The sequence below is a fragment of the Sorex fumeus genome, unplaced genomic scaffold, assembly GCF_029834395.1.
Source record: "Sorex fumeus unplaced genomic scaffold, SorFum_2.1 ptg000209l, whole genome shotgun sequence".
Lineage (NCBI taxonomy): Eukaryota > Metazoa > Chordata > Mammalia > Eulipotyphla > Soricidae > Sorex > Sorex fumeus.
This window is the reverse complement of record NW_026606266.1, coordinates 65471-89435: the sequence shown is the minus strand read 5'-3', so window position 1 is coordinate 89435 and position 23965 is coordinate 65471. Positions and strand designations below refer to the sequence as shown.

Sequence of the window (23965 nt, the reverse complement as noted above, 5' to 3'; positions counted from 1 at the left end):
TTCTGTGCTGTGAGTTCACGGTTTCACAAATGAGCTGAAGCGTTAGCTCCCTCCCTGAAGTCACACCCTCCTAAACTTCCTGAAACTTGAGTTTTATTTTTCCCCACTGTTGGCACAACAGTTCTTTCACACCAACCAGGTGCAAAATCTTTGTTTTCTTTTTCTCTTCTCAAGCAGAAATAAATAAATAAGGGAAGCTTTGTTCCTTTAAGCTCCGGGGGGCATCACCTGGCCCGTATCTGTATCTGTTGACTGTTCTGTATTTCTGAAACCCGGGACCCCCGGGTTGACCTCCCACCCCCATCCCTTTCTTCCTCGGCTCCCCCAAACCCCTCCCTACCCCCCTCCAACCTCTGGCACACAGTTCTTCGATTCCAAGTTTTGCCCGGGCTCTGCACCGTGGAATTTGTACTTTAGAGGACTAACTCCTCCCCTACCCAGCCTTACATCAGTGGGCGCCGTTAAAAGTCACTCCCCTGAATATTTGGAGACGGACAGCCTCGTGCTTTGGGGAGCAGAAGTAGACACTTGAGAGTGAGCCCCCACCCACCCACCCCAGACATCGCACGTGAGTTGGGGGGATTGGGTCAGTGGGTTGCAGGCAGCCGTTTGACACCCTAATTCTGGTGCCTAGTTCTAGTCTTGATGCTGTCTGGGTCAAGGGTCTTCCCACGCTGGTATTCACCTCTGCGATTTTGGGTGTCTAGAATCCTCTAGAAGGAGCAGGTCTACTGTTCTACTATGCAAACATAGGCCCAGAGTGATAGCACAGCGGGGAGGGCATTGACCTGGCAATCACCCGACCCGGGTTCGATTCCCAGCATCCCATAGGGTCCCCCGGCCACCGCTAGGAGAGATTCCTGAGCGCAGGGTCAAGAGTCAGCCCTGAGCATCCCCGGGTGGGACCCCCAAAGAAAACTAAAAGACGTATTATGGCAAGTGTGTGGGCAGCAGGAGACACGTTCGTGTGTGTCTGTGTGTCGTTGGGTGCAGGTGAGGCCAGGCCTTGCTGTCGGCAGTGCAGAGTCGTCTCCCGGGGACTTCCTGTTCTGACCATCCCCTGGCGCCCATGAGGAAGAGAGTGGCCATCGTCGGGGCAGGGGTCAGTGGGCTGGCCTCCATCCGGAGCTGTCTGGAGGAGGGCCTGGAACCCACCTGCTTCGAGAGGGGCAATGATGTTGGGGGCCTCTGGAATTTCTCGGTGAGTGGGATGCCGTGGCGGTGGGGAGGTGGGTTCTGGGGAAAACCAAGTTTGACCAGTTCTGGTCCTGGCTGGGGCTCGCGAGAGGCTCCCTCAGAGAGCACGGCAGAGCTGGGAGGGAAAATTCGTCTCTCCCAACACCCAGTGCGCCCCAGTTTCAGTGATCTTTCATGCCGGGGGGCGGGGAACATGTCCTGGAATATCTCTCTCTCCCTCCCTCCCTCCCTCTATCCCTCTCCCTCTCTCCCTCCCTCCTCTCTTTCACTCTCTCCCTCTCTCTCTCCCTATCTCTCCCTCTCTCCCTCTTCCTCTCCCCCTATCTCTCCCTCCCTCTCTCTCTGTCTCTCTCTCCCTCCCTCTGTCTATCTCTCTCTGTCTCTTTCTTCCCTCTGTCTCTGTGTGTGTCTCTCCTCTCCTCTCCTCTCCTCTCCTCTCCTTCTCTCTCTCTTTTCCTCTCCTCTCTGTGTGTCTTTCTCCCTCTCTCTCTCTCCTTCTCTCTGTCTCTCTATGTCTCTGTTCTCTCTCTCCTCCCCTTCCCTCCCCTTCCCTCCCCTTCCCTCCCCTTCCCTCCCCTTCCCTTCCCTCCCCTCCTCTCTCTCCTCTCCTCTCCTCTCCTCTCCTCTCCTTCTCTCTCTCTTTTCCTCTCCTCTCTGTGTGTCTTTCTCCCTCTCTCTCTCTCCCTCTCTCTGTCTCTCTATGTCTCTGTTCTCTCTCTCCTCCCCTTCCCTCCCCTTTCCTCCCCTCCCCTTCCCTCCCCTTCCCTCCCCTCCCTTCCCCTCTCCTCCCCTCCCCTCCTCTCCTCTGCTCTCCTCTCCTCTCCTCTCCTCTCCTCTCCTCTCCTCTCCCTCCCTCTCTCTCTCCCTCCTCTCCCTCTCTCTCCCTCTCTCTTCCTCTCTCCCTCTTCCTCTCTCACTCTCTCCTCTCTCTCCTCTCTCTCCCTCTATCTCTCCCTCTCTTTCACATTCTCCCTTTCTCTTTCACTCTCTCCCTCTCTCTCCCTCTCTCCCTATCTCTCTCACTCTCTCTCTCCCTATCTCTCTCTCTCTCTCTCTCTCTCTCTCTCTCTCTCTCTCTCTCTCTCCTTGCAAGACAGAGCTTTGGACTCCAGGTGAAACCTGAACCTCCCTTTCCTAACTCACTCTGGGTGGCTCTGAAATCCTGGTACGTGAATGTGTGTTCAAGAACAGTCCAGACTAGAGTGAGAGGCACCGACTTCTCATCTCCACTCTTCATCTTCCTGGGCAGAGTGATTTTAGGCGAGTCACTTTTGTTTCCTTTCTGGACCACGAATGCTAGTTTGTCCAGCGTGGAGAGTGAAAAGGAAGTTACCCCCCCCCCCCCCAGCATGCCTTCCAGTCCTCAGAGGACAGAACCCTAGAATCAACTCCCACCTCGGGGGCTGACCTAGCGGGTGACTATTAATGACGACGGGTTGTATGTTGTGGGCGTTTTATTGAAGACTCTGTCACGACCAAAGCCAGAAAGAAAAAATGATTCTCTGGCCCATTCAGTCTCCGTGCTGGAGAAATAATGTCACCAGGAGGTATGGGCCATGGACATAATTTTAAAATTTCAAGAGAGGGGCTGGAGCGATAATACAGAGGCCTTTGCCTTGCACACGGCAGACCCAGGTTCGATTCCCAGCATCCCATATGGCCCCCCGAGCACCACCAAGGAGTAATTCCTGAGTGCAGAGCCAGGAATCAGCCCTGTGCATTGCCAGGTGTGGCCCAAAAAGCAAAAATAAGAACAAAAAAAAAAAGAAAATTTATCAAAGGCAAAGGCAGGTGGGAGATTTATAAGACGCAGACTCTAGATCATTCACGCCAAGGAAACGTTGCTTTTCCAAACGTTCATTGACGAGAGGCAGAATCATTACCCAAGGGCCCGTGGGAATTTCAACGCAGGCACCGACATCTGAACCGTCCTCCCCTATCCCCCCACTGCCAATCCTCCCCTCCTTTTTCTAAAATGCAGTGCCTGGGACCAGGGTGACCCTGGAGGCCTTTAAGAATGGGCATTGGGTCCCATCTCATCTGGTCAGTCCTGTTCGACCGAAGATATTCCGGAAGAGAGAAATCGGATAATGCTGAACTTTTCACCTGATGCTTTTTTTTAAAAATTCTTTCTGAAAAATGAAATGCAAATGGAGTTGAAACCAGAGACGAGAGCATATGTACAGGTTTCTAGTTTCCCCGTGCTGGAATCCAGGGCCACGTGTCCTCCAGAGCTGTTCATGCCACTGTCCTCAGGCTGTAGCCAAGAGGACAGGGCCTGGAGAGACAGGACAGGATCTAAGGCAGTTGCCTTGCACACCTCAGACCCTGGTTCTTATGCCCAGAAACGCATGTGGTCCCCTGAGCTCCACCAGGTCTGAGAGTGCAGAGTCAGGAGTCAGCCCTGAGCATTGCATGTATGGTTCCATTCAGCCCTGACAGATCATTTGGAAGGCACAAGACAAAATGATGTGACCAGAATTCTCCAGAATTCATTCTTCTCACTCATTCAACAGTGCATTCACTCAACATACATTCTTCTCTTCTCTTCTCTTCTCTTCTCTTCTCTTCTCTTCTCTTCTCTTCTCTCTCTCTTTCTCTATCCTTTTTTGTTGAATTTCTGTGAAATAGAACCTTCCAAAGCTGTTCATGATAGGGTTTCAGTCAAACAGTGTCCAACACCCATCTCTCCACCAGGGCACATTTCCCAGCACCCGGGTCCCCAGGTTCCCTCCCATCACCCCCACCCCAGCCTGCCTCTATGGCAGGCACCTCTCTGTCTCTGTCTCTCTCTGTCTCTGTCTCTCTCTGTCTCTGTCTCTCTCTCTCTCCTTTTGGGCATTGTGGTTTCTAATACAGATACTGAAAGGTTATCAGGAATATTCCTTTACCTACTTCCAACCCTCAGCTCTTGTCCAGAGTGACCCTTCCCAGCTATTACTGTCATCCTGGTCCCTTCTCTCTCTGATCTGCCCTCCGCCCCACACGCACTCATGGTTGATTCCAACCACTGACCAGTCCTCCTAGCTTCTGTTTTCCCTGGCCTTGGATATTAGTCTTCTACTATATATATTCTTTACATCCCACAAATGATGACTATAAAACCCAGCTCCCGGAAGCGTGTGGCCACAAATGCGGCCGCGCGACATCTTATTATCTCATTCTTGCTTTGGACAACCTGGCAGGCTACCGAATGTGACCTGCCCACACGGCAGAGTCTGGCAAACTCCCCGTGGCGTCCCCAATATGCCAAATACCAGTAACAATGATGGGTCTCATTCTCCCAACCCTGAAAGAGCCTTGAATATGGCACTTTAAAAAAAAAAATCTCAGGGCTAGGACGAAGGAGACGTTACTGGGGCCTGCTCGAGGCAATCGACGAATAACAGGATGGTTGTGAATGTTGTGATTGTTGTGATCCCACAAATGAATGCGGTCATTCTATATCTGTCCCTCTCCTTCTGACTCATTTCACTCAGCACGATTCTCTCTGTGTCCATCCAGCTATAGACAAATTTCCTGACTTCATCTTTCCTAATAGTTGCATAGCATTACACACACACACACACACACACACACACACACACACACTCTTGATTGGGGGTCTAGCTGGCTGCAGGGACATCAGGCAAATGGTCAGGGCGTTCACAATGGAGAGAAAAATGGGTGCTAGAATAACTAAGAGACGTGAAGCTGAGGACCAGCTGAATGCCAAGACTGCATCTATCTGGGGAGAGGGAAGCAGGGAAGGGCATGAACCTGTTTTTCTTTTTTTATTCTGGGGTCGCACCCAGCGATGCTCAGGGGTTCCTCCTGGCTCTGCACTCAGGAATCACTCCTGGCGGTGCTCAGGGGACCCTATGGGATGTTGGGGATCGAACCCGGGTCTGCAAGGCCAATGCCCTCTCCGCTGTGCTATGGCTCTGGCCCCAAGGGCATGAACTTTTGAGCTGGACCTTGCAGGTTGGTTTTGACCAGCAGAAATGCCGGACATGGAGCTCAGAGATACAGCAGGTTGACTGCTGCGTGCCTGGCGTTCTCTGCGCCGTGGCCTCTGGCCTGGCCCTCCAGCCGCTTCTCTTGCAGAGGCCTTTCCTGAGAAACGCTGTCTGAGAGACGGGAACTGTGATAAGCCGGGGGTGATGCTCACTGCAGCTGGCCTTGAGTCTCCAGGCCAGAGACCGAATCTGAGCTCCATTTCCTCCTTCCTGGATGCAAGCCCGTGACACAGTGAACTCCTAAACAAAACAGGCGCCCGTTGGAGCTATTGTCTGTGCTTGTGTAACCCGTGTGTTTTGCCCTGACCTGGAAACCAGCCTGGACGGAGGAAAATTCCACAGGACTCAGCGGCCGTGCAGACACGGTTCCACTCGGGGGCAATGATCCAAGGGTTGCCAGGTTCGCGCCCAGCGCTGCAGGACAGACTTCCCGGTCTCAGCCTCTCTCCTGCTCATCCGTGGGCCGCTGAGAACCCCACTTCTCCCCACCCCGCATCCCAAAGTTACCCTCCAGCGCTAGACAGGAAAGAGGAAGTCAAAAAGCAGGGCCAACACCAACTCCCACCCGTTCTGGGTTGGGCAGGAAAGAAGCCAGACCAACAAATCTCTGGACATGCCTATTTCGGAGAAACACGACGCCCAGGAGGCAGAGGAAGTTTTCTTTCCAACCCCGAGGCCTCCCACTGGCCCCCTTTTGCTATTCTTTCCAGCACTTTCTTTCTGTCTCCAGATGTTCACCGGGGTGGGGGGGGAGGGGGAGGGGTTTTGAATCTGGTAGTCATTCTCGTTCGCTTGGTGAGTCTCTCTGCAGAATTGGGGCGAGCCCAGAGAAGGGACAATGGTCTGAGTAAGTGACCTGGAGGGCAAAGGGGGTCTCCAGGCTGGCGAGGGTGCAGGAAGGATGGTGCTTGCCTTCCTGTGAACCCCAATTCTGTCCCTCTGAGCACAGAGCAAGGAGTCACCCTAAGGACTGTGGGATGTGGTTCAACAACCCCCCCCCCACCTACAGTCGGCCCCCTAAGAAAAAGTTGAATTTCCAATCCAGTCTTCCACCTAATGATCACGATCACGACCATCCTGTTGTTCGTCGATTGCCTCGAGCAGGCCCCAGTAACGTCTCCTTCGTCCTAGCCCTGAGATTTTTTTAAAAAGTGCCACATTCAAGGCTCTTTCATGGTTAGGAGAATGAGACCCTTCATTGTTACTGGTATTTGGCATATTGGGGACGCCACGGGGAGTTTGCCAGACTCTGCCCTGTGGGCAGGCGACATTCGGTAGCCTGCCTGGTTGTCCAAAGTAGGAATGAGAAAAAGAAGCTTCTTAGAAATCACCAAATGAGGCTGAGAGATACAAACTCCTCAGGAGGTGCTACGGTGTTGGGGTTTTATTTTATTCCTTTTTTCCCCCCTATTTTTGATTGAAGGCAAGGAACAGAAAGAAAAATTACATTCCTAGCCCAGCAAGCTACCAAGAGTATCTCGCCCGCACAGCAAAGCCTGGCAAGCTGCCCACGACGTATTCGATATGCCAGACACAGTAACAACCAAGTCTCACAATGTTGACTTTACTGGGCCCGCTCGAGCAAATCAATGAACAACAGGAGGATAGTGACAATGACAGATTTTTTTGTTTGTTTATTTGTTTGGGCGACACCCCTGGCGATGCTCAGGGGTGCCTCCTGGCTCTGAACTAGGGAATCACTCCTGGCAGTGCTCAGGGGGACCCTATGGGATGCCGGGGATTGAACCCGGGTCGGCCGTGTGCAAGGCCAGTGCCCTCCCCGCTGTACTGTCACTGTGTCACTATTCTGTGTTTTCTTAACGTGAGCAGGAGATCAGCGTCAGGGTTAAACCATGAAAGAAAATGTGGGACTTGAAGCTTGTAGAGCTAAACAGGGGGTAGTCAGCTTTGCAAGATAAGCTGAAGGCAGGGCCGGAGCAATAGCACAGTGGGGAGGGCGTTTGCCTTGCATGCGGCTAACCCGGGTTCGATCCCTGGCATCCCAGAGGGTCCCCCGAGCACTGTCAGGAATAATTCCTGAGTGCAGAGCCAGGAGTAACCCCTGAGCATTGCTGGGTGTGACCCAAAAAGGGAAAAAAAAAAGATAAGCTGAAGGCTTTCCTTCCCGGAACTTGCAGAGATCTGGGTTCAAGGTTTAGCAGTGGGGAGAGTTGAGGAGGTTTTTTTTGTTGTTGTTTTATTTTTGGAGGGACTGGGTGGGGCACTGTTTTTGCGGTGTCAAGAGATCTAAGTCAGATCCTCACATGAACACAAACACGACAAGCGCTCTGACCACTGAGCAACACCCCCAGTCTTCTTTGGCTGTTTTTAAATAATTCAATCATCTAAGAATTGAATCTCTGGGGGGCTGGAATGATAGCACAGCAGGGAGGGCATTTGCCTGGCACGCAGCTGACCCGGGTTCGATCCCCAGCATCCCAGAGGGTCCCCCAAGCACCACCAAGAGTGATTCCTGAATGCAGAGCCAGGACTCGGCCCTGAGAATCGCCGGTGGGACCCAAAAAGCAAAAACAAAAACAAAAAAGTAACTGAATCTTTATCGAAGGGAGCAGTTTCTGTGTCTTCCTCAGCAGACTTTGTCATCTTTGTCATCCATCACAGGACCAAGCCGAAGAAGGCCGGGCCAGCATCTACCAATCTGTGTTCACCAACTCTTGCAAGGAGATGATGTGTTACCCGGATTTCCCGTACCCGGATGACTACCCCAATTATATGCATCATACCAAGCTTCAGGCGTACATAAAGTCATTTGCCCAGAAGAAGGACCTGTTGAGGTACATACAGTTTGAGGTAAGGGGCCCCAAGGCCATGGGTGTCCATTGTTTATGGACTTGAGGAGGATGCAAAAAAAAAAAAAAACCAGCTTTCTGTTCTAGAAATCAGAACCAACGGGAGAGGGTGGGATTCAATAGCTCCCCAAACTCCGTGTCTTTTGCCCCCCTAAACGTGTTCACCCCATGATTGCCACTCAATGCCTGTTTTGCAGACCACAACACCCAAAAGGAGAGAGAGAACAAAAGGGAATGCCCTGCCACAGAGGCAGGGTGGGATGGGAGGATGGGGGGTGGGAGGGATACTGGGACCCGTGGTGGTGGGAAATGGGCACTGGCGGAGGGACGGGTACTCAATCATTGTATAATTGAAACCCAAGCACAAAAATTTGTAAATCTACAACTGTACCTCATGGTGTTTCACTAATAAAAATAAATAAATAAATAAATAAAATATTGAAAGCAGAAAAAAAAAAAACCATGTTCACCCACCAGGGAGTTATTTTGAAATCCCTGAGAAAATACTGGCTCTCCCAATCTCTACTGACAAAATATATATCCCAAAGGCTGGGGCTGGAGCGATAGCACAGCAGGTAGGGTGTTTGCCTTGCACGCGACTGACCCGGGTTCGATCCCCGGCATCCCACATGGGCCCCTGAGCACCGCCAGGAGTAATTCCTGAGTGCAAAGCCAGGAGGAACCCCTGTGCATTGCCAGGTGTGACCCAAAAAAGCAAAAAATAAAAATAAATCAAACAAACCACACCCAAAAGGCTTTACCTGCTATAACATCTTAGTTACCTGTTACACCAGGACTTAATGGTTTCCTGGTGGGATATACAATCTTCACTCACTTCCTTCTAAGGAAACATTTTTTTGATCATCCTGTTAGCAAATTATCGAAGACAAGCAATAATAAAGAAATTATTGGGGCTGGAGCAATAGCACAGCGGGGCGGGCGTTTGCCTTGCATGCAGCCGACCCAGGTTCAATTCCCAGCATCCCGTAGGGTCCCCTGAGCACCGCCAAGAGTAATACCTGAGTGCAGAGTAACCCCTGTGCATCACTGGGTGTGACCTGAAAGCTAAAAAAATTAATAAAATAAATTATTTGGGGCTGGAGTGATAGCACAGTGGGTAGGGTGTTTGCCTTGCACGTGGCCCCACCCAGGTTTGATCCCCAGCATCCCACATGGTCAACTGAGCATGGCCAGAAGTAATTCCTGAGTACAGAGCCAGGAGTAACCCCTGTGCATCGCCGGGCTAGAGCGATAGCACAGCGGTAGGACGTTTGCCTTGCACGCAGCCAACATGGCCGACCCGAGTTCGATTCCTCCGCCCCTCTCGGAGAGCCCGGCAAGCTACCGAGAGTATTCGATATGCCAGACACAGTAACAACAAAGTCTCCAATGGAGACGTTACTGGGCCCGCTCGAGCAAATCGGGTGTGACCCAAAAAGCAAAAAATTAATTAATTAATTAATTAATGAAGTTATGAAGGGCCTCCTATGAGGTGTGGTTGGGAAAATTGGGAGACAATGGTGGAGGGAAGATGTAATGGTGCTGAGATTGGGGTTGGAATGTTAAAGGCCTGTAACCATCTGCAAAAACAGGACTTGTGCTTGCACTGATCGGACTTGCATTTTGATCGGATGTTACCTATATTGACATAATGTTCACACTTGCAGGGAAACAGGCTGGTTTTTCCAAGACAAAGTGACCCTGCAGAGAGAGCAAGGATTGAGCCCCGGATTTCTCTATGTTGGCGGAGGATTTAGGATGTGGGGTGGGAGGGAAGGAAAGGAAGGAGCCTGAACTGACCTTGGAAGTTGGCAGTCATGAGAGAAGGGAGTGTCTCGCTCAAGAGAATTCAGTCTTACTGACCCCAAATCAACTCACTCAGATGTCATAAAGGAAATGACCCCTGAGCCATTTTTTCTTGTAAGATTTGAAGAGTCCATGAACACTGACCCTTGAGGCTTTTATTGCAACTTTTCTCTGGGTCCTTCTCTGCGACCTGTAATAATTATTCCATCCATAGATGAACTGCAGCGGGGTGGGAAGGGGAAGGGAATGACTCATAAGTAGAAGGAATTTCTTTCTGGTTTTCTTTCAGACCCTGGTTTCGAGTATAAAGAAATGCCCCAACTTCAGAGTCACCGGTCAGTGGGAAGTTGTTACAGAGAAGGATGGAAAACAGGAGACTTCCACTTTTGATGGAGTGATGATTTGTTCCGGACATCACGTGTACCCCAATTTGCCAACTGGTTCCTTTCCCGGTAAGAGTGGATGAGGCCAGGGGGTAGCTCTTTGGGTCTGAAGTGCATGAGCTTGGGTAATGCCTGCCTGCAGGAGGCTGGGCTCTGGCCTGGCACCGCAGGACCGCCTGAGCACGACCAGAAGCAAGCCCTGACCATGACTCAGTCGGAGGACTTTGAAACATTAAGAGTGATTACAGGGGCTGGAGCAATGGTACAGCAGGTAGGGTGTTTGCCTTGTACGCTGCCAACCTGGGTTCGATTCCCAGCATCCCATATGCTCCCCTGAGCACAAACCAGGAGTAATTACTGAGTACAGAGCCAGGAGTAACCCCTGTGCATCACCAGGTGTGACCCAAAAAGAAAAATAAAAAGAATGATTACAGGGGCTGGAACAATAGTACAGAAGGTAGGGCCTTGCACTCGGCCGACCCGGGTTCTATTCCCGGCATCCCATATGGTTCCTTAAGCATCACCGGGAGTAATTCCTGAGTGCAGAGCCAGGAGGAACCCCTGTCCATCACTGGGTGTGACCCAAAAAGCGAAAAAAAAAAGAAAAAGAAAAAAAGAAAGACTGATTACACAGAGTGGCCAAGCAGGGTGGACAGGGTGTTTGCCATCCGTGTGACTGAACTGGGTTGCATCCCCGGAACCCCATAGGGTCCCCGGGGTCCACTGGGAGTGATTCTTGAATGCAGACCAGGAGTCAGTCCTGAGCACTGCTGGGTGTGACCCCAAAACAAAAACAAAGAAGACTACTCATAGGAGGTTAATTAAAAAGTGGACATATAAGGGCTGGAGCAACAGCACAGCGGGAAGGACATTGGCCTTGCATGTGGCCAACCCGGGTTCAATCCCCGGCATCCCATAGGGTCCCCCGAGCACCACCAGGAGTGATTCCTGAGTGCAGAGCCAGGAGGAACCCCTGAGCATCACCGGGTATGAGCCCCCACCCCGAAAATTGGATATATATATATTATAAAGTATCACTGTTATCACTGTCATCCAGTTGTTGATCAATTTACTCGAGTGGGCACCAGTAACATCTCCCTTCGTCCCAGCCCTGAGATTTTAGCAGCCTGTTTTCACTCGTCTTTCTCAACACGACCATATAGGAGGCTTTTTCAGCGTCAGGGGAATGAGACCTGTTATTGTTACTGTTTTTGGCTTATTTAATATGCCATGGATAGCTTGCCAGGCTCTCCCTGGCATATATAATACTGTAGCACTGTCCTTCTGTTGTTCATCGATTTGCTCGAATAGGACCAGTAACGTCTCAATTGTGAGACTTGTTGTTACTGTGTTTGGCATATCGAATACGTCACGGGGAGCTTGCCAGGCTCTGCCGTGCGGGTGAGATACTCTCGGTAGCTTGCTGGGATCTCCGAGAGGGGTGGAGGAATCGAACTCGGGTCGGCCACGTTGGCTGCGTGCAAGGCAAACGCCCTACCACTGTGCTATCGCTCCAGCCCCTAAAAGAGCCGAGTTGCATTGGCCCGGCATATATTATAATATATGTTATATATTATATATTATATATCATGATATAGGCTGGAGCGATAGCACAGCGGTAGGGCGTTTGCCTTGCACGCAGCCAACGTGGCCGACCCGAGTTCGATTCCTCCACCCCTCTCGGAGATCCCAGCAAGCTACCGAGAGTATCTCTCCCGCATGGCAGAGCCTGGCAAGCTACCCGTGAGGTACTCGATATGCCAAACACAGTAACAACAAGTCTCATGATGGAGACGTTACTGGGCCCACTCGAGCAAACTGATGAACAACGGGAGGACCGTGACCGTGATATCATGATATACTATATATTATATATATTATATTACAAATATAATTTAAAGTATAGACATACACACAAAAGCTCATTTCTTCTGAAAATCAACTCGAACCACTGCCTCCCGTTCCTCGCAGGATTGGACCAGTTCCAGGGACAGTACCTCCACAGCCGGGACTACAAGGGTCCCCACGCCTTCCAGGGGAAGCGAGTGCTGGTGATCGGCCTGGGAAACTCGGGGTGTGACATTGCTGTAGAACTCAGTCGTCAGGCTGCCCAGGTACCGAGCAAAGGATTCTGGGGGGGAAAAAACCTCCACCCAACTGTACACCTCCCCTCGGACCCCGAGCTGAGCTGAGGTTTGACTAGGGGCAGCTACAAGAGAGGCATCATATTAAGTGTCAAGTCCAGGTCTAGTCACCGCAGAAGCCAGGAGAGAGTGCCTGTGTAGAAGGGGACCCCAGGATCTTGGGGGACTCTGAGTCTCTCCAGATAAGCCTTGGGTTTCACTTTTTCAGTTCAATGCCCCTCTTGGCTCTCCAATTCCCAATACCAACTTTCTGGCGTGTCCCATAACCCGTGGCTGTTGTGTTAAGCCCAGCTCTGCACACGCGGGTTCCCTGTGCCATTAGGTTGTCTTCTGTTTTTCTCCAGCTAAATAACTGACCCTGGGGTAGCAGCAGCAAATGACACCCCCATTGATGGCTCGAGAAATCCCTGGACTATTTTCTGCCATGGCTGCAACTGTGTGCAAGGCAATTTCTTGGAGAAAAGTTGTTCCTTATCTTGGAGCTGGAGCGATAGCACAGCGTGGAGGGCGTTTGCCTTGCACGCGGCCAGTTGGGTTCGATTCCCAGCATCCCATAGGCCCCCCCGAGCACTGCCAGGGGTAATTCCTGAGTGCATGAGCCAGAAGGAACCCCTGTGCATGGCCAGGTGTGACCCAAAAACAAACAAACAACAACAACAATAAAAAGATTGTTTCTTATCCAATATCTTATCCACGCTGATGGGAGAATATTCCTTGAAAGCTGGCAGGCAATGACACCTTCAGTGCATGTCGATCAAACCCAAGCATTTTTCAAGTGAAAGCTCACGAAGGGGGTAACAAGACCAGGGGCTGAGTGTGACTCAGGGAGGGCCGGGCCCGAGGTGGAGTTTAAGATACTGTGGAATTATAGCGGAAGGACTGGAAAAGGGAACCAGAAACAGAATTCAATTCTAAGCATCTCCTCGGCCGCACTTTTTTTAAAATGCTTTTTGGGTCACACTTGGCGATGCACAGGGCTGACTCCTGGCTCTGCACTCAAGAATTACTCCTGGCAGTGCTCAGGGGACCCTATGGGATGCTGAGAATCGAACCTGGGTCGTCCGCGTGCAAGGCAAACGCCCTACCCGCTGTGCTATCACTCCAGCCCCTGTTGTGACTGTTTTTGGCATATCGAATACACCACGGGGAGCTTGCCAGGCTCTGGCATGCGGGTGGAATATTCTCGGTAGCTTGCTATGCTCTCTGAGAGGGATGGAGGAATCGAACCCGCGTTGGCTGCATGCAAGACGCATTGGCCCTACCCGCTGTGCTATGGCTTCAGCCCTCTGAAGATTATATCTGCCTAAAAGGATTCCAAGACTCTCATTCTCTTTTTTTTGTTCTTTTTGGATCACACCTGGCGATGCTCAGGGGTTCCTCCTGGCTCTGCACTCAGGAATTACTCCTGGCGGTGCTCGGGGTACCCTATGACATGCTGGGGATCGAACCCGGGTCTGCTGTGTGCAAGGCAAACGCCCTCCCCGCTGTGCTATTGCTCCAGCCCCCACAAGACCCTCATTCTTGCCCCCTACCATGCACCTGCCCTCTGCCCTTCTGCCTTGCAATTGCTCCTGGGTCAAATCATAGCCTTGTATTTGCCTTGCATGCAGCCAACCCAGGTTCGATCCCCGGCATCCCGTAGGGTCCCCCGAGCACTGCCAGGAGTAATTCTTGAGTGCAGAGCCAGGAGTCAGCCCTGGGCATCCCCAGGTGGGACCTAAATTTCTTACAAGAAGATACTAACATTTCTGCGGCTTCTCCCCCATCCCTGGCCCCCAGGTCATCATCAGCACCCGAAGTGGGTCCTGGGTCATGAGCCGGGTCTGGGATGACGGCTACCCATGGGACATGGTCTACGTCACCCGCTTTGCCAACTTCCTCCGGAATAACCTGCCTGGCTTCGTCTCCGACTGGCTCTACGTCAGGAAGATGAACACGTGGTTTAAGCACGAGAATTACGGCCTGGCGCCTTTAAATGGGTATGTCACGTGACCCGTGGAGGCGCCATCCAGGCGCGGTTGCAGGCATGCTTCCCCTCTCACTACCTCCGCCTCGTGGAGGCTGGTGGTATTGCACACCGGTGCTGGGGACACCTTGGTACCACCCCCTCAGCCATAGGGCGTGGAGGGGCTGAAGATTGAATTAAGTCAGTATAGAAGGAAAAAGTGAACAGAGAAATAACACGTGGGTGTGGATGAAGTTAGGTCACCCTGCTTCCATGAATAATGACGGTTGTGAATCTATGCACAAAATTCTGAGACAGTGCATGAACTGTGTCTTTGAGGAATATCTTATCCACACAGATGGGAGAACAGGAATAATGATGGGAACCCCATTTCCTCCCCATCAAGGCTACTGTGATGTTCAATAATATTTTAAAAATAAGACCATGGGGCTGGGGAGATAGCACAGCGGGTAGGGCGTTGGCCTTGCACGTGGCCGACCCGGGTTCGATCCCCAGCATCCCATATGGTCCCCTGAGCACCGCCAGGAGTGATTCCTGAGTGCAGAGCCAGGAGGAACCCCTGAGCATCGCCAGGTGGGACCCAAAAAGCAAAAACAAAATCAAAAAGAAAACAAAACAAAAAACATAATGTATCATATATACATAAAATGTAAAAGAAGTTCCAAAGTATGAATTAATAAGGATTTTTTTTTATTTTGTAAGAGTAACTGCAAGTTCTATTTTGGGCTTCACCCTTCAGAAAATTAAAACCTAATTTTAGAAATCCTGTCCCCCTGAGAACTAAGCTCGCTCCCAGAAAGAAAAGCTTTTGATTACTTTTTTTGAAATTTTTATTAGTGAAACACCATGAGGTACAGTTGTAGACTTACAAATTTTTGTGCTTGGGTTTCAGACATACAATGATCAAATACCCATCCCTCCACCAGTCCCCATTTTCCATGGGTCCCAGTATCCTTCCCACCCTGCCTCTGTGGCAGGGCATTCCCTTTTGTTCTCTCTCTCCTCCTGGGTGTTGTGGTTTTCAAAAGAGGCATTGAGTGGCATTTTGATTACTCTTTTGATAACTGTTGTTCCCAACCTTCCACTTTTTCCTGATGTGGGGGACAGCTTTCCCACGGTCCTTCTATTTTACCATCTTACAAGGTAGAAACAGAATTACAGAGGTAGGAACAAAGTAGACAGGTAGGGATGAAGTCGAAACTCCATAACATTGGGGAGACTGACATTGGGCAGGGGGGTGGGGGGATGGGGAAATTCCAGGCTCCTGGAAGGAAATTGGCCTCAAAGCGAACACAGTCATCAAAGAAAAACTCCCACGGAAGTGCAGTATCAAAGCTGCTCTACTTCCTCCCGCACCCACGGGTGGTAAAAAGGCAACAAAGGTGTTGAGGGAACATCCATCCCAACAAACTCCATTTCCTCCCGGAAGAGGAAGTCCTTGTAATGCAAGCTCAAGCATCGGCACCATCAGCTCCGTGCTCCGAGCTCTCCAGATTACGTCAGTTCTCAGGATTGTGGAACTGAGTTTCTACCCCGCCATCATCATATTATAACATGAAAATAAACACAGAACCAGCCCTCCTGGCCACTTTACTGTGTCTGGGAATTTGTCCTGTTGTCAGCCAGCGGGTGACTCTCCAAATACTTGTGTACCTGTAAGAGATTCTTCCAATTCCAAGGGCCCAAGAGGACACTCAGATAAAACTGTGACAGGGGCTGCACAAGGCGTTGCTCAAAAGAAGTGAACCTACTACCTCCTTTCAACACTCAGTTCCTGTCAAGAGTGACCGTTTCCAACTATTTTTATTATACTGGTCCTTTCTCTATCCTAACTGCCCTCCACACACACACACACACACACACACACACACACACACACACTTATGATAGCTTCCAATCATTGACCAGTCTTCCTGGCCTCTGTTTTCCCTGGCCTTGAATATTAATCTACTTTTTAAAATATCCCACAAATGAATGCAGTTATTCTATATCTGTCCATCTCTTCACTTCATCCAGCATGATACTCCCCATGTCCATCCATCTACATGATAATCTTTTCAGTATCTGTGTCGCAAACCATAACACAATGCCCAAAAGGAGAGAGAGAAAGAGAGAGAGAGAGAGTGTGTGTGTGTGTGTCTGAGAGAGTGTGTGTGTGTGTCTCTGTGTGTGTCTGAGGGAGAGAGAAAGTGTGTGTGTGTGTGTGTGAGAGAGAGAAAGAGAGTGTCTGAGAGAGAGTGAGTGAGTGAGAGAGACAGAGAGAGAGAGGGAGAGAGAGAGAGAGAGCGAAGAATACTACCTGCCATAGAGGCAGGGTATGGGTGGATTGGAGGGAAACTGGGGATATTTTGTGGTGGAAATGTACTCTGGTGAAGAGATGGGTGTTGGAACATGATATGACTAAAATCCAATCTTGAATAACTTTGCTCCTGTGTATCTCACTGTTATTCAATTTTTTAAAAAATTAATTAACAAACTAATAAGAGTAAAAGAATAATTTAAAAAAAGAAGACTCAGCAAATCCAGTGGTATTCTGAGTGAGGCAAAACTGTTTAGCTTTGGGGCCAGAGCGATAGCACAGCGGGGAGGACGTTTACCTTGCACGTGGCGGACCCGGGTTCGATTCCCAGCATTCCACAGGGTCCCCCGAGCACTGCCAGGAGTGATTCCTGAGTGCAGAGCCAGGAGCATCTCTAGGTGTGACTCAAAAAAGAAAAAAAAAAAAGACTGTTCAAATTTGCTTCAGGAGCAGAGCCAGGAGCGTCCCTTAGGGCCACCCTCAGAAATGAGGGCCGGGGGCAGAGACCTGCTTCCTGTCCCTTAGCTTCCTTTTCTCTCGGTCCCCAGCACTCTGCGCAAGGAGCCTGTGTTCAATGACGAGCTCCCGGCCCGGATCCTCTGCGGTGCCTTGTCCATCAAGCCTGGCGTGAAGAAGTTCACTGCAACCTCAGCCGTTTTCGAGGATGGGACCGTCTTCGAGGCTGTGGACTGTGTCATCTTCGCGACGGGCTACGGTTACGCCTACCCCTTCCTCGACGACTCCATCATCAAGAGCAGGAACAATGAGGTCACCCTGTTTAAAGGGATCTTCCCTCCTCTCCTGGAGAAGCCGACCATGGCCGTCATTGGCCTTGTCCAGTCCCTGGGGGCTACGATCCCCACGGCTGACTTGCAGGCTCGCTGGGCCGCCAAAGTGTTGGCAAGTAAGTGGGTCAAGTGTCTCTCCAGGAGCCCAGGCACATTTAATGAGCAGCTACTATATGCCAGGTACCTGGGCAGGTGCTGGAGAGAGGAAATGCAGCATGTATGAGTCTTGGCCTCATTGGCGCCTTAAGACAAGAGGGGAAGTTGCGTCCTGGGTAAGGGGAACTGGTCAGTGAGATCATTTTTTTAAATTATTTACTTATTTATTTGTTTTGCTTTTGGGGTTACACCCAGTGATGCTCAAGAGTTACTCAGGAATCAGCCCTGGCAGTGCTCGGGGACCCTATGGGATGCTGGGGATCGAACCCGGGTTAGCCGCATGCAAGGCAAACACCCTCCCCGCTGTCCTATCGCTCTGGCCCCAGTGAGATCATTTATAATAAGAGGATTCCAACAAGATATACGGGGTTGGGGGGGTCCAGAGAGAGGTGGGGAGGTGCTTGCCTTGCATGCAGTCAGCCTGGGGTCAATCCCTGGCTCTGTGTTTGGTTTCCTGAGCCTGCCAGGAATGACCCCTAAGTACAGAGCCCAGAGTAAGACCTACGGACCATCAAGTAGCACCAAAAGAACAAAAAGAAAATAAATATGGGGAAAGTTTTAAGTTATTATGTGTATAATGTGTGCCTCAGGCCTGGTGAGGAGTAGGATGTCCAGAGAGTGGCTTAGGTGCTTTGAAGCTGCAAAGTTCACCATGACTGCCTCTCTGCAGTCAACGTGCAGTTCCCTGAGCGGGATTGTGGATCTCAATTTGCAGTTCCCTAATGAGATCTCATCTTGCAGTTCCTGGATCTCAGTTTACAGTTGCCTGAGTGAGATCACTGATCTCAGCTTGCAGTTCCCTGAGCAAGATCACTGATCTCAGCTTGCAGTTCCCTGAGTGAGATCACTGATCTCAGCTTGCAGTTCCGAGTGAGAACATTTACTTCTCAGGTCTGTGTTTCTGTGGACAGTTATTTTTTTCTACTACAAGGAACCAAAGTCTGAGCCTCTCCTACAAAATCCTCTTAGTGGCATGTCCACAGAGACGGGATAAAATCGATCATGAGGGGCTGGAGCGATAGCACAGCGAGTAGGGCGTTTGCCTTACACGCAGTCCACCCGGGTTCGATTCCCAGCATCCCATATGGTCCCCTGAGCACTGCCAGGAGAAATTCCTGAGTCATGAGCCAGGAGTAATCCCTGTGCATCACCAGTTGTGACCCCAAAAGCAAAAATAAATAAATTAATTAAATTAAATTTTAAAAATTCGATCATGAGCAACTATATACTTCTGATTCTTGATCTTTTCTGTTTCTCTTTTTTCCCTTTCTAGACAAATGTACCTTGCCAAGTGAAAAGGAAATGATAGACGACATTGATGAGAAAATGGGAAAGAAACTCAAATGGTAAGAGTGTCTATTTGATGGGGCTGGAGTCATGGGGTAGAGAGTCAGTGGAACCAATCACCTGAAGACCAGGGTCAGTTCACTGTAAACCACCCTGGCCAGAGGCAAAAGGCCAACATGATGTCAGACCCTGACAGAGATTAGGAAGGTGGGTGGGGCGGGGGGGGGGGGGGAGTAATCCATTCACGAGGAGTGAATGAACCACTCAAGGATGTAGCAAAGAGGGGGCTGGAGCGATAGTACAGTGGGGAGGGCGTTTGCCTTGCGTGTGGTCAACCCAAGTTCAATCCCCTGCATCCCAGGTGGTCCCCAGAGCTCTGCCAGGACTGATTCCTGAGTGCAGAGCCAGGAGGAACCCCTGAGCACTGCTGAGTATGCACCCCCCCAAAAAAAATTAAAATAAAATAAAAATAATTTAGCAAAAGAGAAAAGGGTGTTAGAACTAGAATGGTTGATGGAGTTGTTAGTCTCCTAAAATCGCAAATAAGGGTGCTGACTAATGAAGCGATGAAAGACATTTGGCTACAAAGAGCTCAGGGCAAAGGGCCTGAGTGAACTCCCAGAAGCTTGCAGTGAAATCCCCTGTACATGTCCAGAATCGCTAAAAGGAGAGAGTTTGCTTAGTTATTCCATAATTAAAAGGGAAACACAACTGCTGAGAACTCCAGTCTCTAACTGATGTGCCAGACACCGACATCCAGACCTGCAGTGAGTCTTCCTGGCTGTTGTCAGCCGCTTCTCAGAAACGCCCCCTTTCAGCCAGGCCATGTAGGATGACAGTGAGTCCTTGGGACATGTCAGTTCTGTTCAGCACTGGCAGAAACTTGAGCTTATCCCGCATCCCCGTGATGCCCAGATGGAGAGGTCGGAACAGAGGCGATGGAACTCCGTGGCCATCCACAGGTCTTGGTGCTTCAAGATTCTCAAGGCTGAAAGTGTTGCATGATAAAGACACTCGGATACAGAATGAGAAAATTGAGAGGGTTTTTTTTTTTCTTTCTGGATCACACCCGGCGATGCACAGGGGTTCCTCCTGGCTCTGCACTCAGGAATTACTCCTGGCGGTGCTCAGGGGATCACATGGGATGCTGGGAATCGAACCTGGGTCGGCTGCGTGCAAAGCAAACGCCCTACCTGCTGTGCTATCTCTCCAGCCCCCGAAAATAGAGAGGTTTATTGGAAAGTGAGCAGGAGAGAAAGGAACTCCCTGGCAGGCGAGAAACTTAGCATAGAACAAAGATGAGAAGGGCTGGAGTGATAGCACAGCGGGGAGGGCATTGGCCTTGCATGCAGCTGACCCGGGTTCGATCCCCAGCATCCCATAGGGTCCTCCCAAGCACCGCCAGGAGTAATTCCTGAGTGCAGAGCCAGGAGGAACCCCTGAGCATCGCCGGGTGGGACCCAAAAATAATAATAAAAAAAGATTTATGAAACGAGCTACAGGATAATGCAGTGGGTAGGGCGTTTGCCTGGCATGCAACCGACCTGGATTCGATCCCCGACATCCCATATGGTCCCCTGAGCACCGCCAGGAGTAATTCCTGAGTGCAGAGCCAGGAAGAACCCCTGAGCATCGCCGGGTGGGACCCAAAAATAATAATAAAAAAAGATTTATGAAACGAGCTACAGGATAATGCAGTGGGTAGGGCGTTTGCCTGGCATGCAACCGACCTGGATTCGATCCCCGACATCCCATATGATCCCCTGAGCACCGCCAGGAGTAATTCCTGAGTGCAGAGCCAGGAAGAACCCCTGAGCATCACCAGGTGTGGCCCAAAAAGGAAAAAAAAAGAAAAAAAGAGAGAAAAAAAAGAACTAAAGTGAGAACAGCTCATTTTGTGGGGGTTTTAATCAGAAAACGGGTCTCTGTGTCACTTCTCAAACAAGGCACGAGAGGAAATCTAATTGTTTCCCAGAGTTGTCTTGTTCATTGAGAGCCTGTTTGCATTAAGATAGGGCGAAAAGACCGGAGCGGGAAGGGCATTCATTTGCCTTGTACTCGGTCGACCCGGGTTCGATCCCCGGCATCCCATAGGGTCCTCTGAGAACCTCCAGGAGTAATTCCTGAGTGCAGAGCCTGGAGGAACCCCTGAGCATCACTGGGTGTGACCCAAAAAGCCAATAATAATAATAATAATTAAAACTTCTCCCAAAGAAGTAAGATAGAGCAAAACATACATGTCGAAGATTTTTTAGGTTATTTATTCAACCATTTTTCTCTTGGTCTCCGATGAGTCTAAGAGCTGCGGCAGAACCTACGATGTCAGGAATGTTTAAACCAGCGTGAGAGTGAGTGCAGGATTTTGCAGGAAGATCCAAGATGTAGACTTAAGTCAGCTACAAATAGAGCCGGAGGCAACAGTGGGCAAGGGGGAAGATTGATGGGGAACAGATTTTCCCCGAGATGCCCAGACACGTTGTGCACCGGGTCCTGGCAGACGACGTGAGCGGAGAAACCCCCTCTGGGAGCCGCAAATGGCTGTTCACTTTACTACCAAATACATCCAATCCCAATCAAGGCCAGATGCTATGGTTAGGATGACCTGCTACGAATTTTTTTTTTTTTTTTTGCTTTTTGGGTCACACCCGGCAATGCACAGGGGTTACTCCTGGCTCTGCACTCAGGAGTTACTCCTGGCAGTGCTCAGGGGACCACATGGGATGCTGGGAATCGAACTCGGGTCGGCCGCGTGCAAGGCAAACATCTTACCCGCTGTGCTATCACTCCAGCCAGGATGACCTGCTAAGTGTATGTGACAGTTTCTGCGTCTTGGGCTCATGCGACTTGGAGGTCGATTGAGGCTCAAGGCTGGACACCGGGTGCTGGCTGACACCCCGTTCTTGCCAACTTTGCCCAGACACTCCCTTCAGTGTGGCCTCGCCTCAGGACCGCTTTGCCGGGTCAGGTCTTATCTGCTCCCGTGCCCATCACCGCGTTCCACAGAATCTCAGCCTTCCTCTTCCCACGGCGCTTAGCCCCACAGGAAGAGAGCCACGGTGTCTGTTTACACGGTCACCCTCCACTCCCGTCCTTCCCTCCTGCCCTCAGGTTCGGCCAGAGCCAGACACTGCAGACGGATTACATCTCCTACATGGACGAGCTGGGATCCTTCATCGGCACCAAGCCCAGCATCCCTTGGCTCTTCCTGACCGACCCCCAGCTGGCCGTGGAGGTCTTCTTCGGTCCCTGCAGCCCCTACCAGTTCCGGCTGGTGGGGCCGGGGAAGTGGGAAGGGGCCAGACACGCTATCCTGACCCAGTGGGACCGCACAATGAAGAGCACCAGGACCAGGGCTGTGAGAGAGGCGCAGAGACCCCGGCCCTTCCACGACCTGCTAAGGATGCTGGCGGTGCCCGCTCTGCTCCTGGCTGCCTTCCTGATGCTCTACTAGCGAGATGGTCCTGCGGCAACCTAGCATCCCAGCACCCAGCTCATCCCTACCACCTCCTTCTTCCTCTCCGCCTCCTCCAGGTCCGAGTCGAGAACTACAATCTGAGTGGAATGCGCAGGCGTTTCCTTTCTAGCGAGCCCCCACGCTCCATCCAGAGGCCATCCAGAAGTCCGAGAGGCAAACATGGGATGCTCAGGATGAGATCAAGGATGACAGGGAGAACGGGGCCGGCGTCCAAGTTCAAATTCACAGGCCAGGGGCCGGAGCGATAGCACAGCGGGGAGGGCGTTAGTCTTGCATGCGAATGACCTGGGTTAGATTCCCAGCATCCCAGAGGGTCCCCCGAGCACTGCCAGGAGTGATTCCCGAGTGCAGAGCCAGGAGTCAGCCCTGAGCATCGCCGGGTGTGTGACCTCAAATAAAAGCAGATTTACAGGTTGAACACGAAGCTTTTCCAAGAGGGTTCTAGCCAGAGCTGAGCTGACGTCCCACGGATGATGAGTTTTCCAACTCCCAATTCTTCAGCCCCCCTAAGTTGTTTCCTGTCCGCAGTGTTTTGTAGTTTTCAGTGGCTTTAGCTTTCTCCATCCTATGTCAGATGTACCCTAAGAATTTCTCATTCGTATTGCAAACCACAATGCTCAAAAGTAAAGAGTGTGGGGGAGATTGTCTGCCAAGAGGCAACGAGAGGGGTGGGATGGGGGGTGATACTGGGGACATTGGTGATGGGGAATGTGAACTGGTGGAGGGATGGGTGTTCGATCATTGTATGACTGAAACCCAAACATGAACGCTTTGTAATTATTGCTCACAGTGATTCAATCAAATAATTTTTTAAAATGTACAAACTGGGGGCCAAAGTGATAGCACAGTGGGGAGGGCATTTGCCTTGCACGCGGCCGACCCGGGTTCAAGCCCCAGCATTCCATATGGTCCCCCGAGCACTGCCAGGAGTAATTCCTGAGCGCAGAGCCAGGAGTCAGTCCTGAGCATTGCTGGGTGTGGCCCAAAAAAGCAAAACCAAACCAAAAAAAAAAAGAATTGCCTATTTGGGCGTCTTTATAAGCTCACATGGGGATCACTGGTTATAAGACACAGTTGTTGACAGGTTTTTAAGTTGCTGATGGTTTTTGCCAATATGTAGAAAATTGATCCAATGACCTTCGTGTAGATTGCAATTCACTCTCTCCATGGATGATCATGAAGTCTGAAATTAAAGATGGGTTTGCTTCTCCCATTCCGGCTTGGATGTTTTGTTTGTTTCTGGACTCATTGCACTGACAATAAGCCCCAGGATGACATTAAATAGGAGAGAGCTTGTTTATGAACTTCAGGGTAAATCGTTTAGTCTTTCTTTTCCCAAACCCCGGAAGCCCATATGGTCCCCTGAGCACTGCTAGAAGCAATTCCTGAGTTCGGGGCCAAGAGCTACAAAAAAGCCATTTAGTCAAATACACTAGTTTGATCCTTGACCCTGCATAAAAATCAAACAAAACAAAAACAACAAAAAAAAGTTTAGTCCAACACATTAGTTTGATCCTTGTCCGTGCATAAAATCCCTGAGCACTGCCAGGTGTAATCTCTGAGCACCGAACCAGGAGTATGGCCCACAAACCAGAAAAGAAAAGAAAAAAAGCATCAGGCCAGAAAGATGGTGTATTGGTTAGGGCACTTGCCTTG

At 50.6% G+C, this 23965-nt stretch overlaps 1 protein-coding gene across 1 annotated transcript; it reads left to right on the top strand.

Moving 5' to 3' along the window:
• The first annotated feature begins 487 nt into the window (after nucleotides 1-487).
• Nucleotides 488-23522, top strand: LOC130017685 (putative dimethylaniline monooxygenase [N-oxide-forming] 6). The gene is made up of 9 exons (XM_056108419.1): nucleotides 488-568; nucleotides 994-1201; nucleotides 7818-8006; nucleotides 10101-10263; nucleotides 12166-12308; nucleotides 14118-14317; nucleotides 17152-17507; nucleotides 18821-18893; nucleotides 21943-23522. The coding sequence occupies exons 2-9, from the start codon at nucleotides 1070-1072 to the stop codon at nucleotides 22283-22285; spliced, it is 1599 nt and encodes a 532-aa protein (XP_055964394.1). The 5' UTR covers nucleotides 488-568; nucleotides 994-1069; the 3' UTR covers nucleotides 22286-23522.
• The last annotated feature ends 443 nt before the right edge of the window (nucleotides 23523-23965 follow it).

What these genes read in the sequence shown, in the direction of transcription:
- LOC130017685 (XM_056108419.1), top strand. Translation starts at nt 1,070, where the DNA reads ATGAGGAAGAGAGTGGCCATCGTCGGGGCAGGGGTCAGTGGGCTGGCC. An exon ending in GGGGCCTCTGGAATTTCTCG is followed by an intron (nt 1,202 to 7,817) that starts GTGAGTGGGATG and finishes CATCCATCACAG; the next exon opens with GACCAAGCCGAAGAAGGCCG. An exon ending in GGCCTGGCGCCTTTAAATGG is followed by an intron (nt 14,318 to 17,151) that starts GTATGTCACGTG and finishes CTCGGTCCCCAG; the next exon opens with CACTCTGCGCAAGGAGCCTG.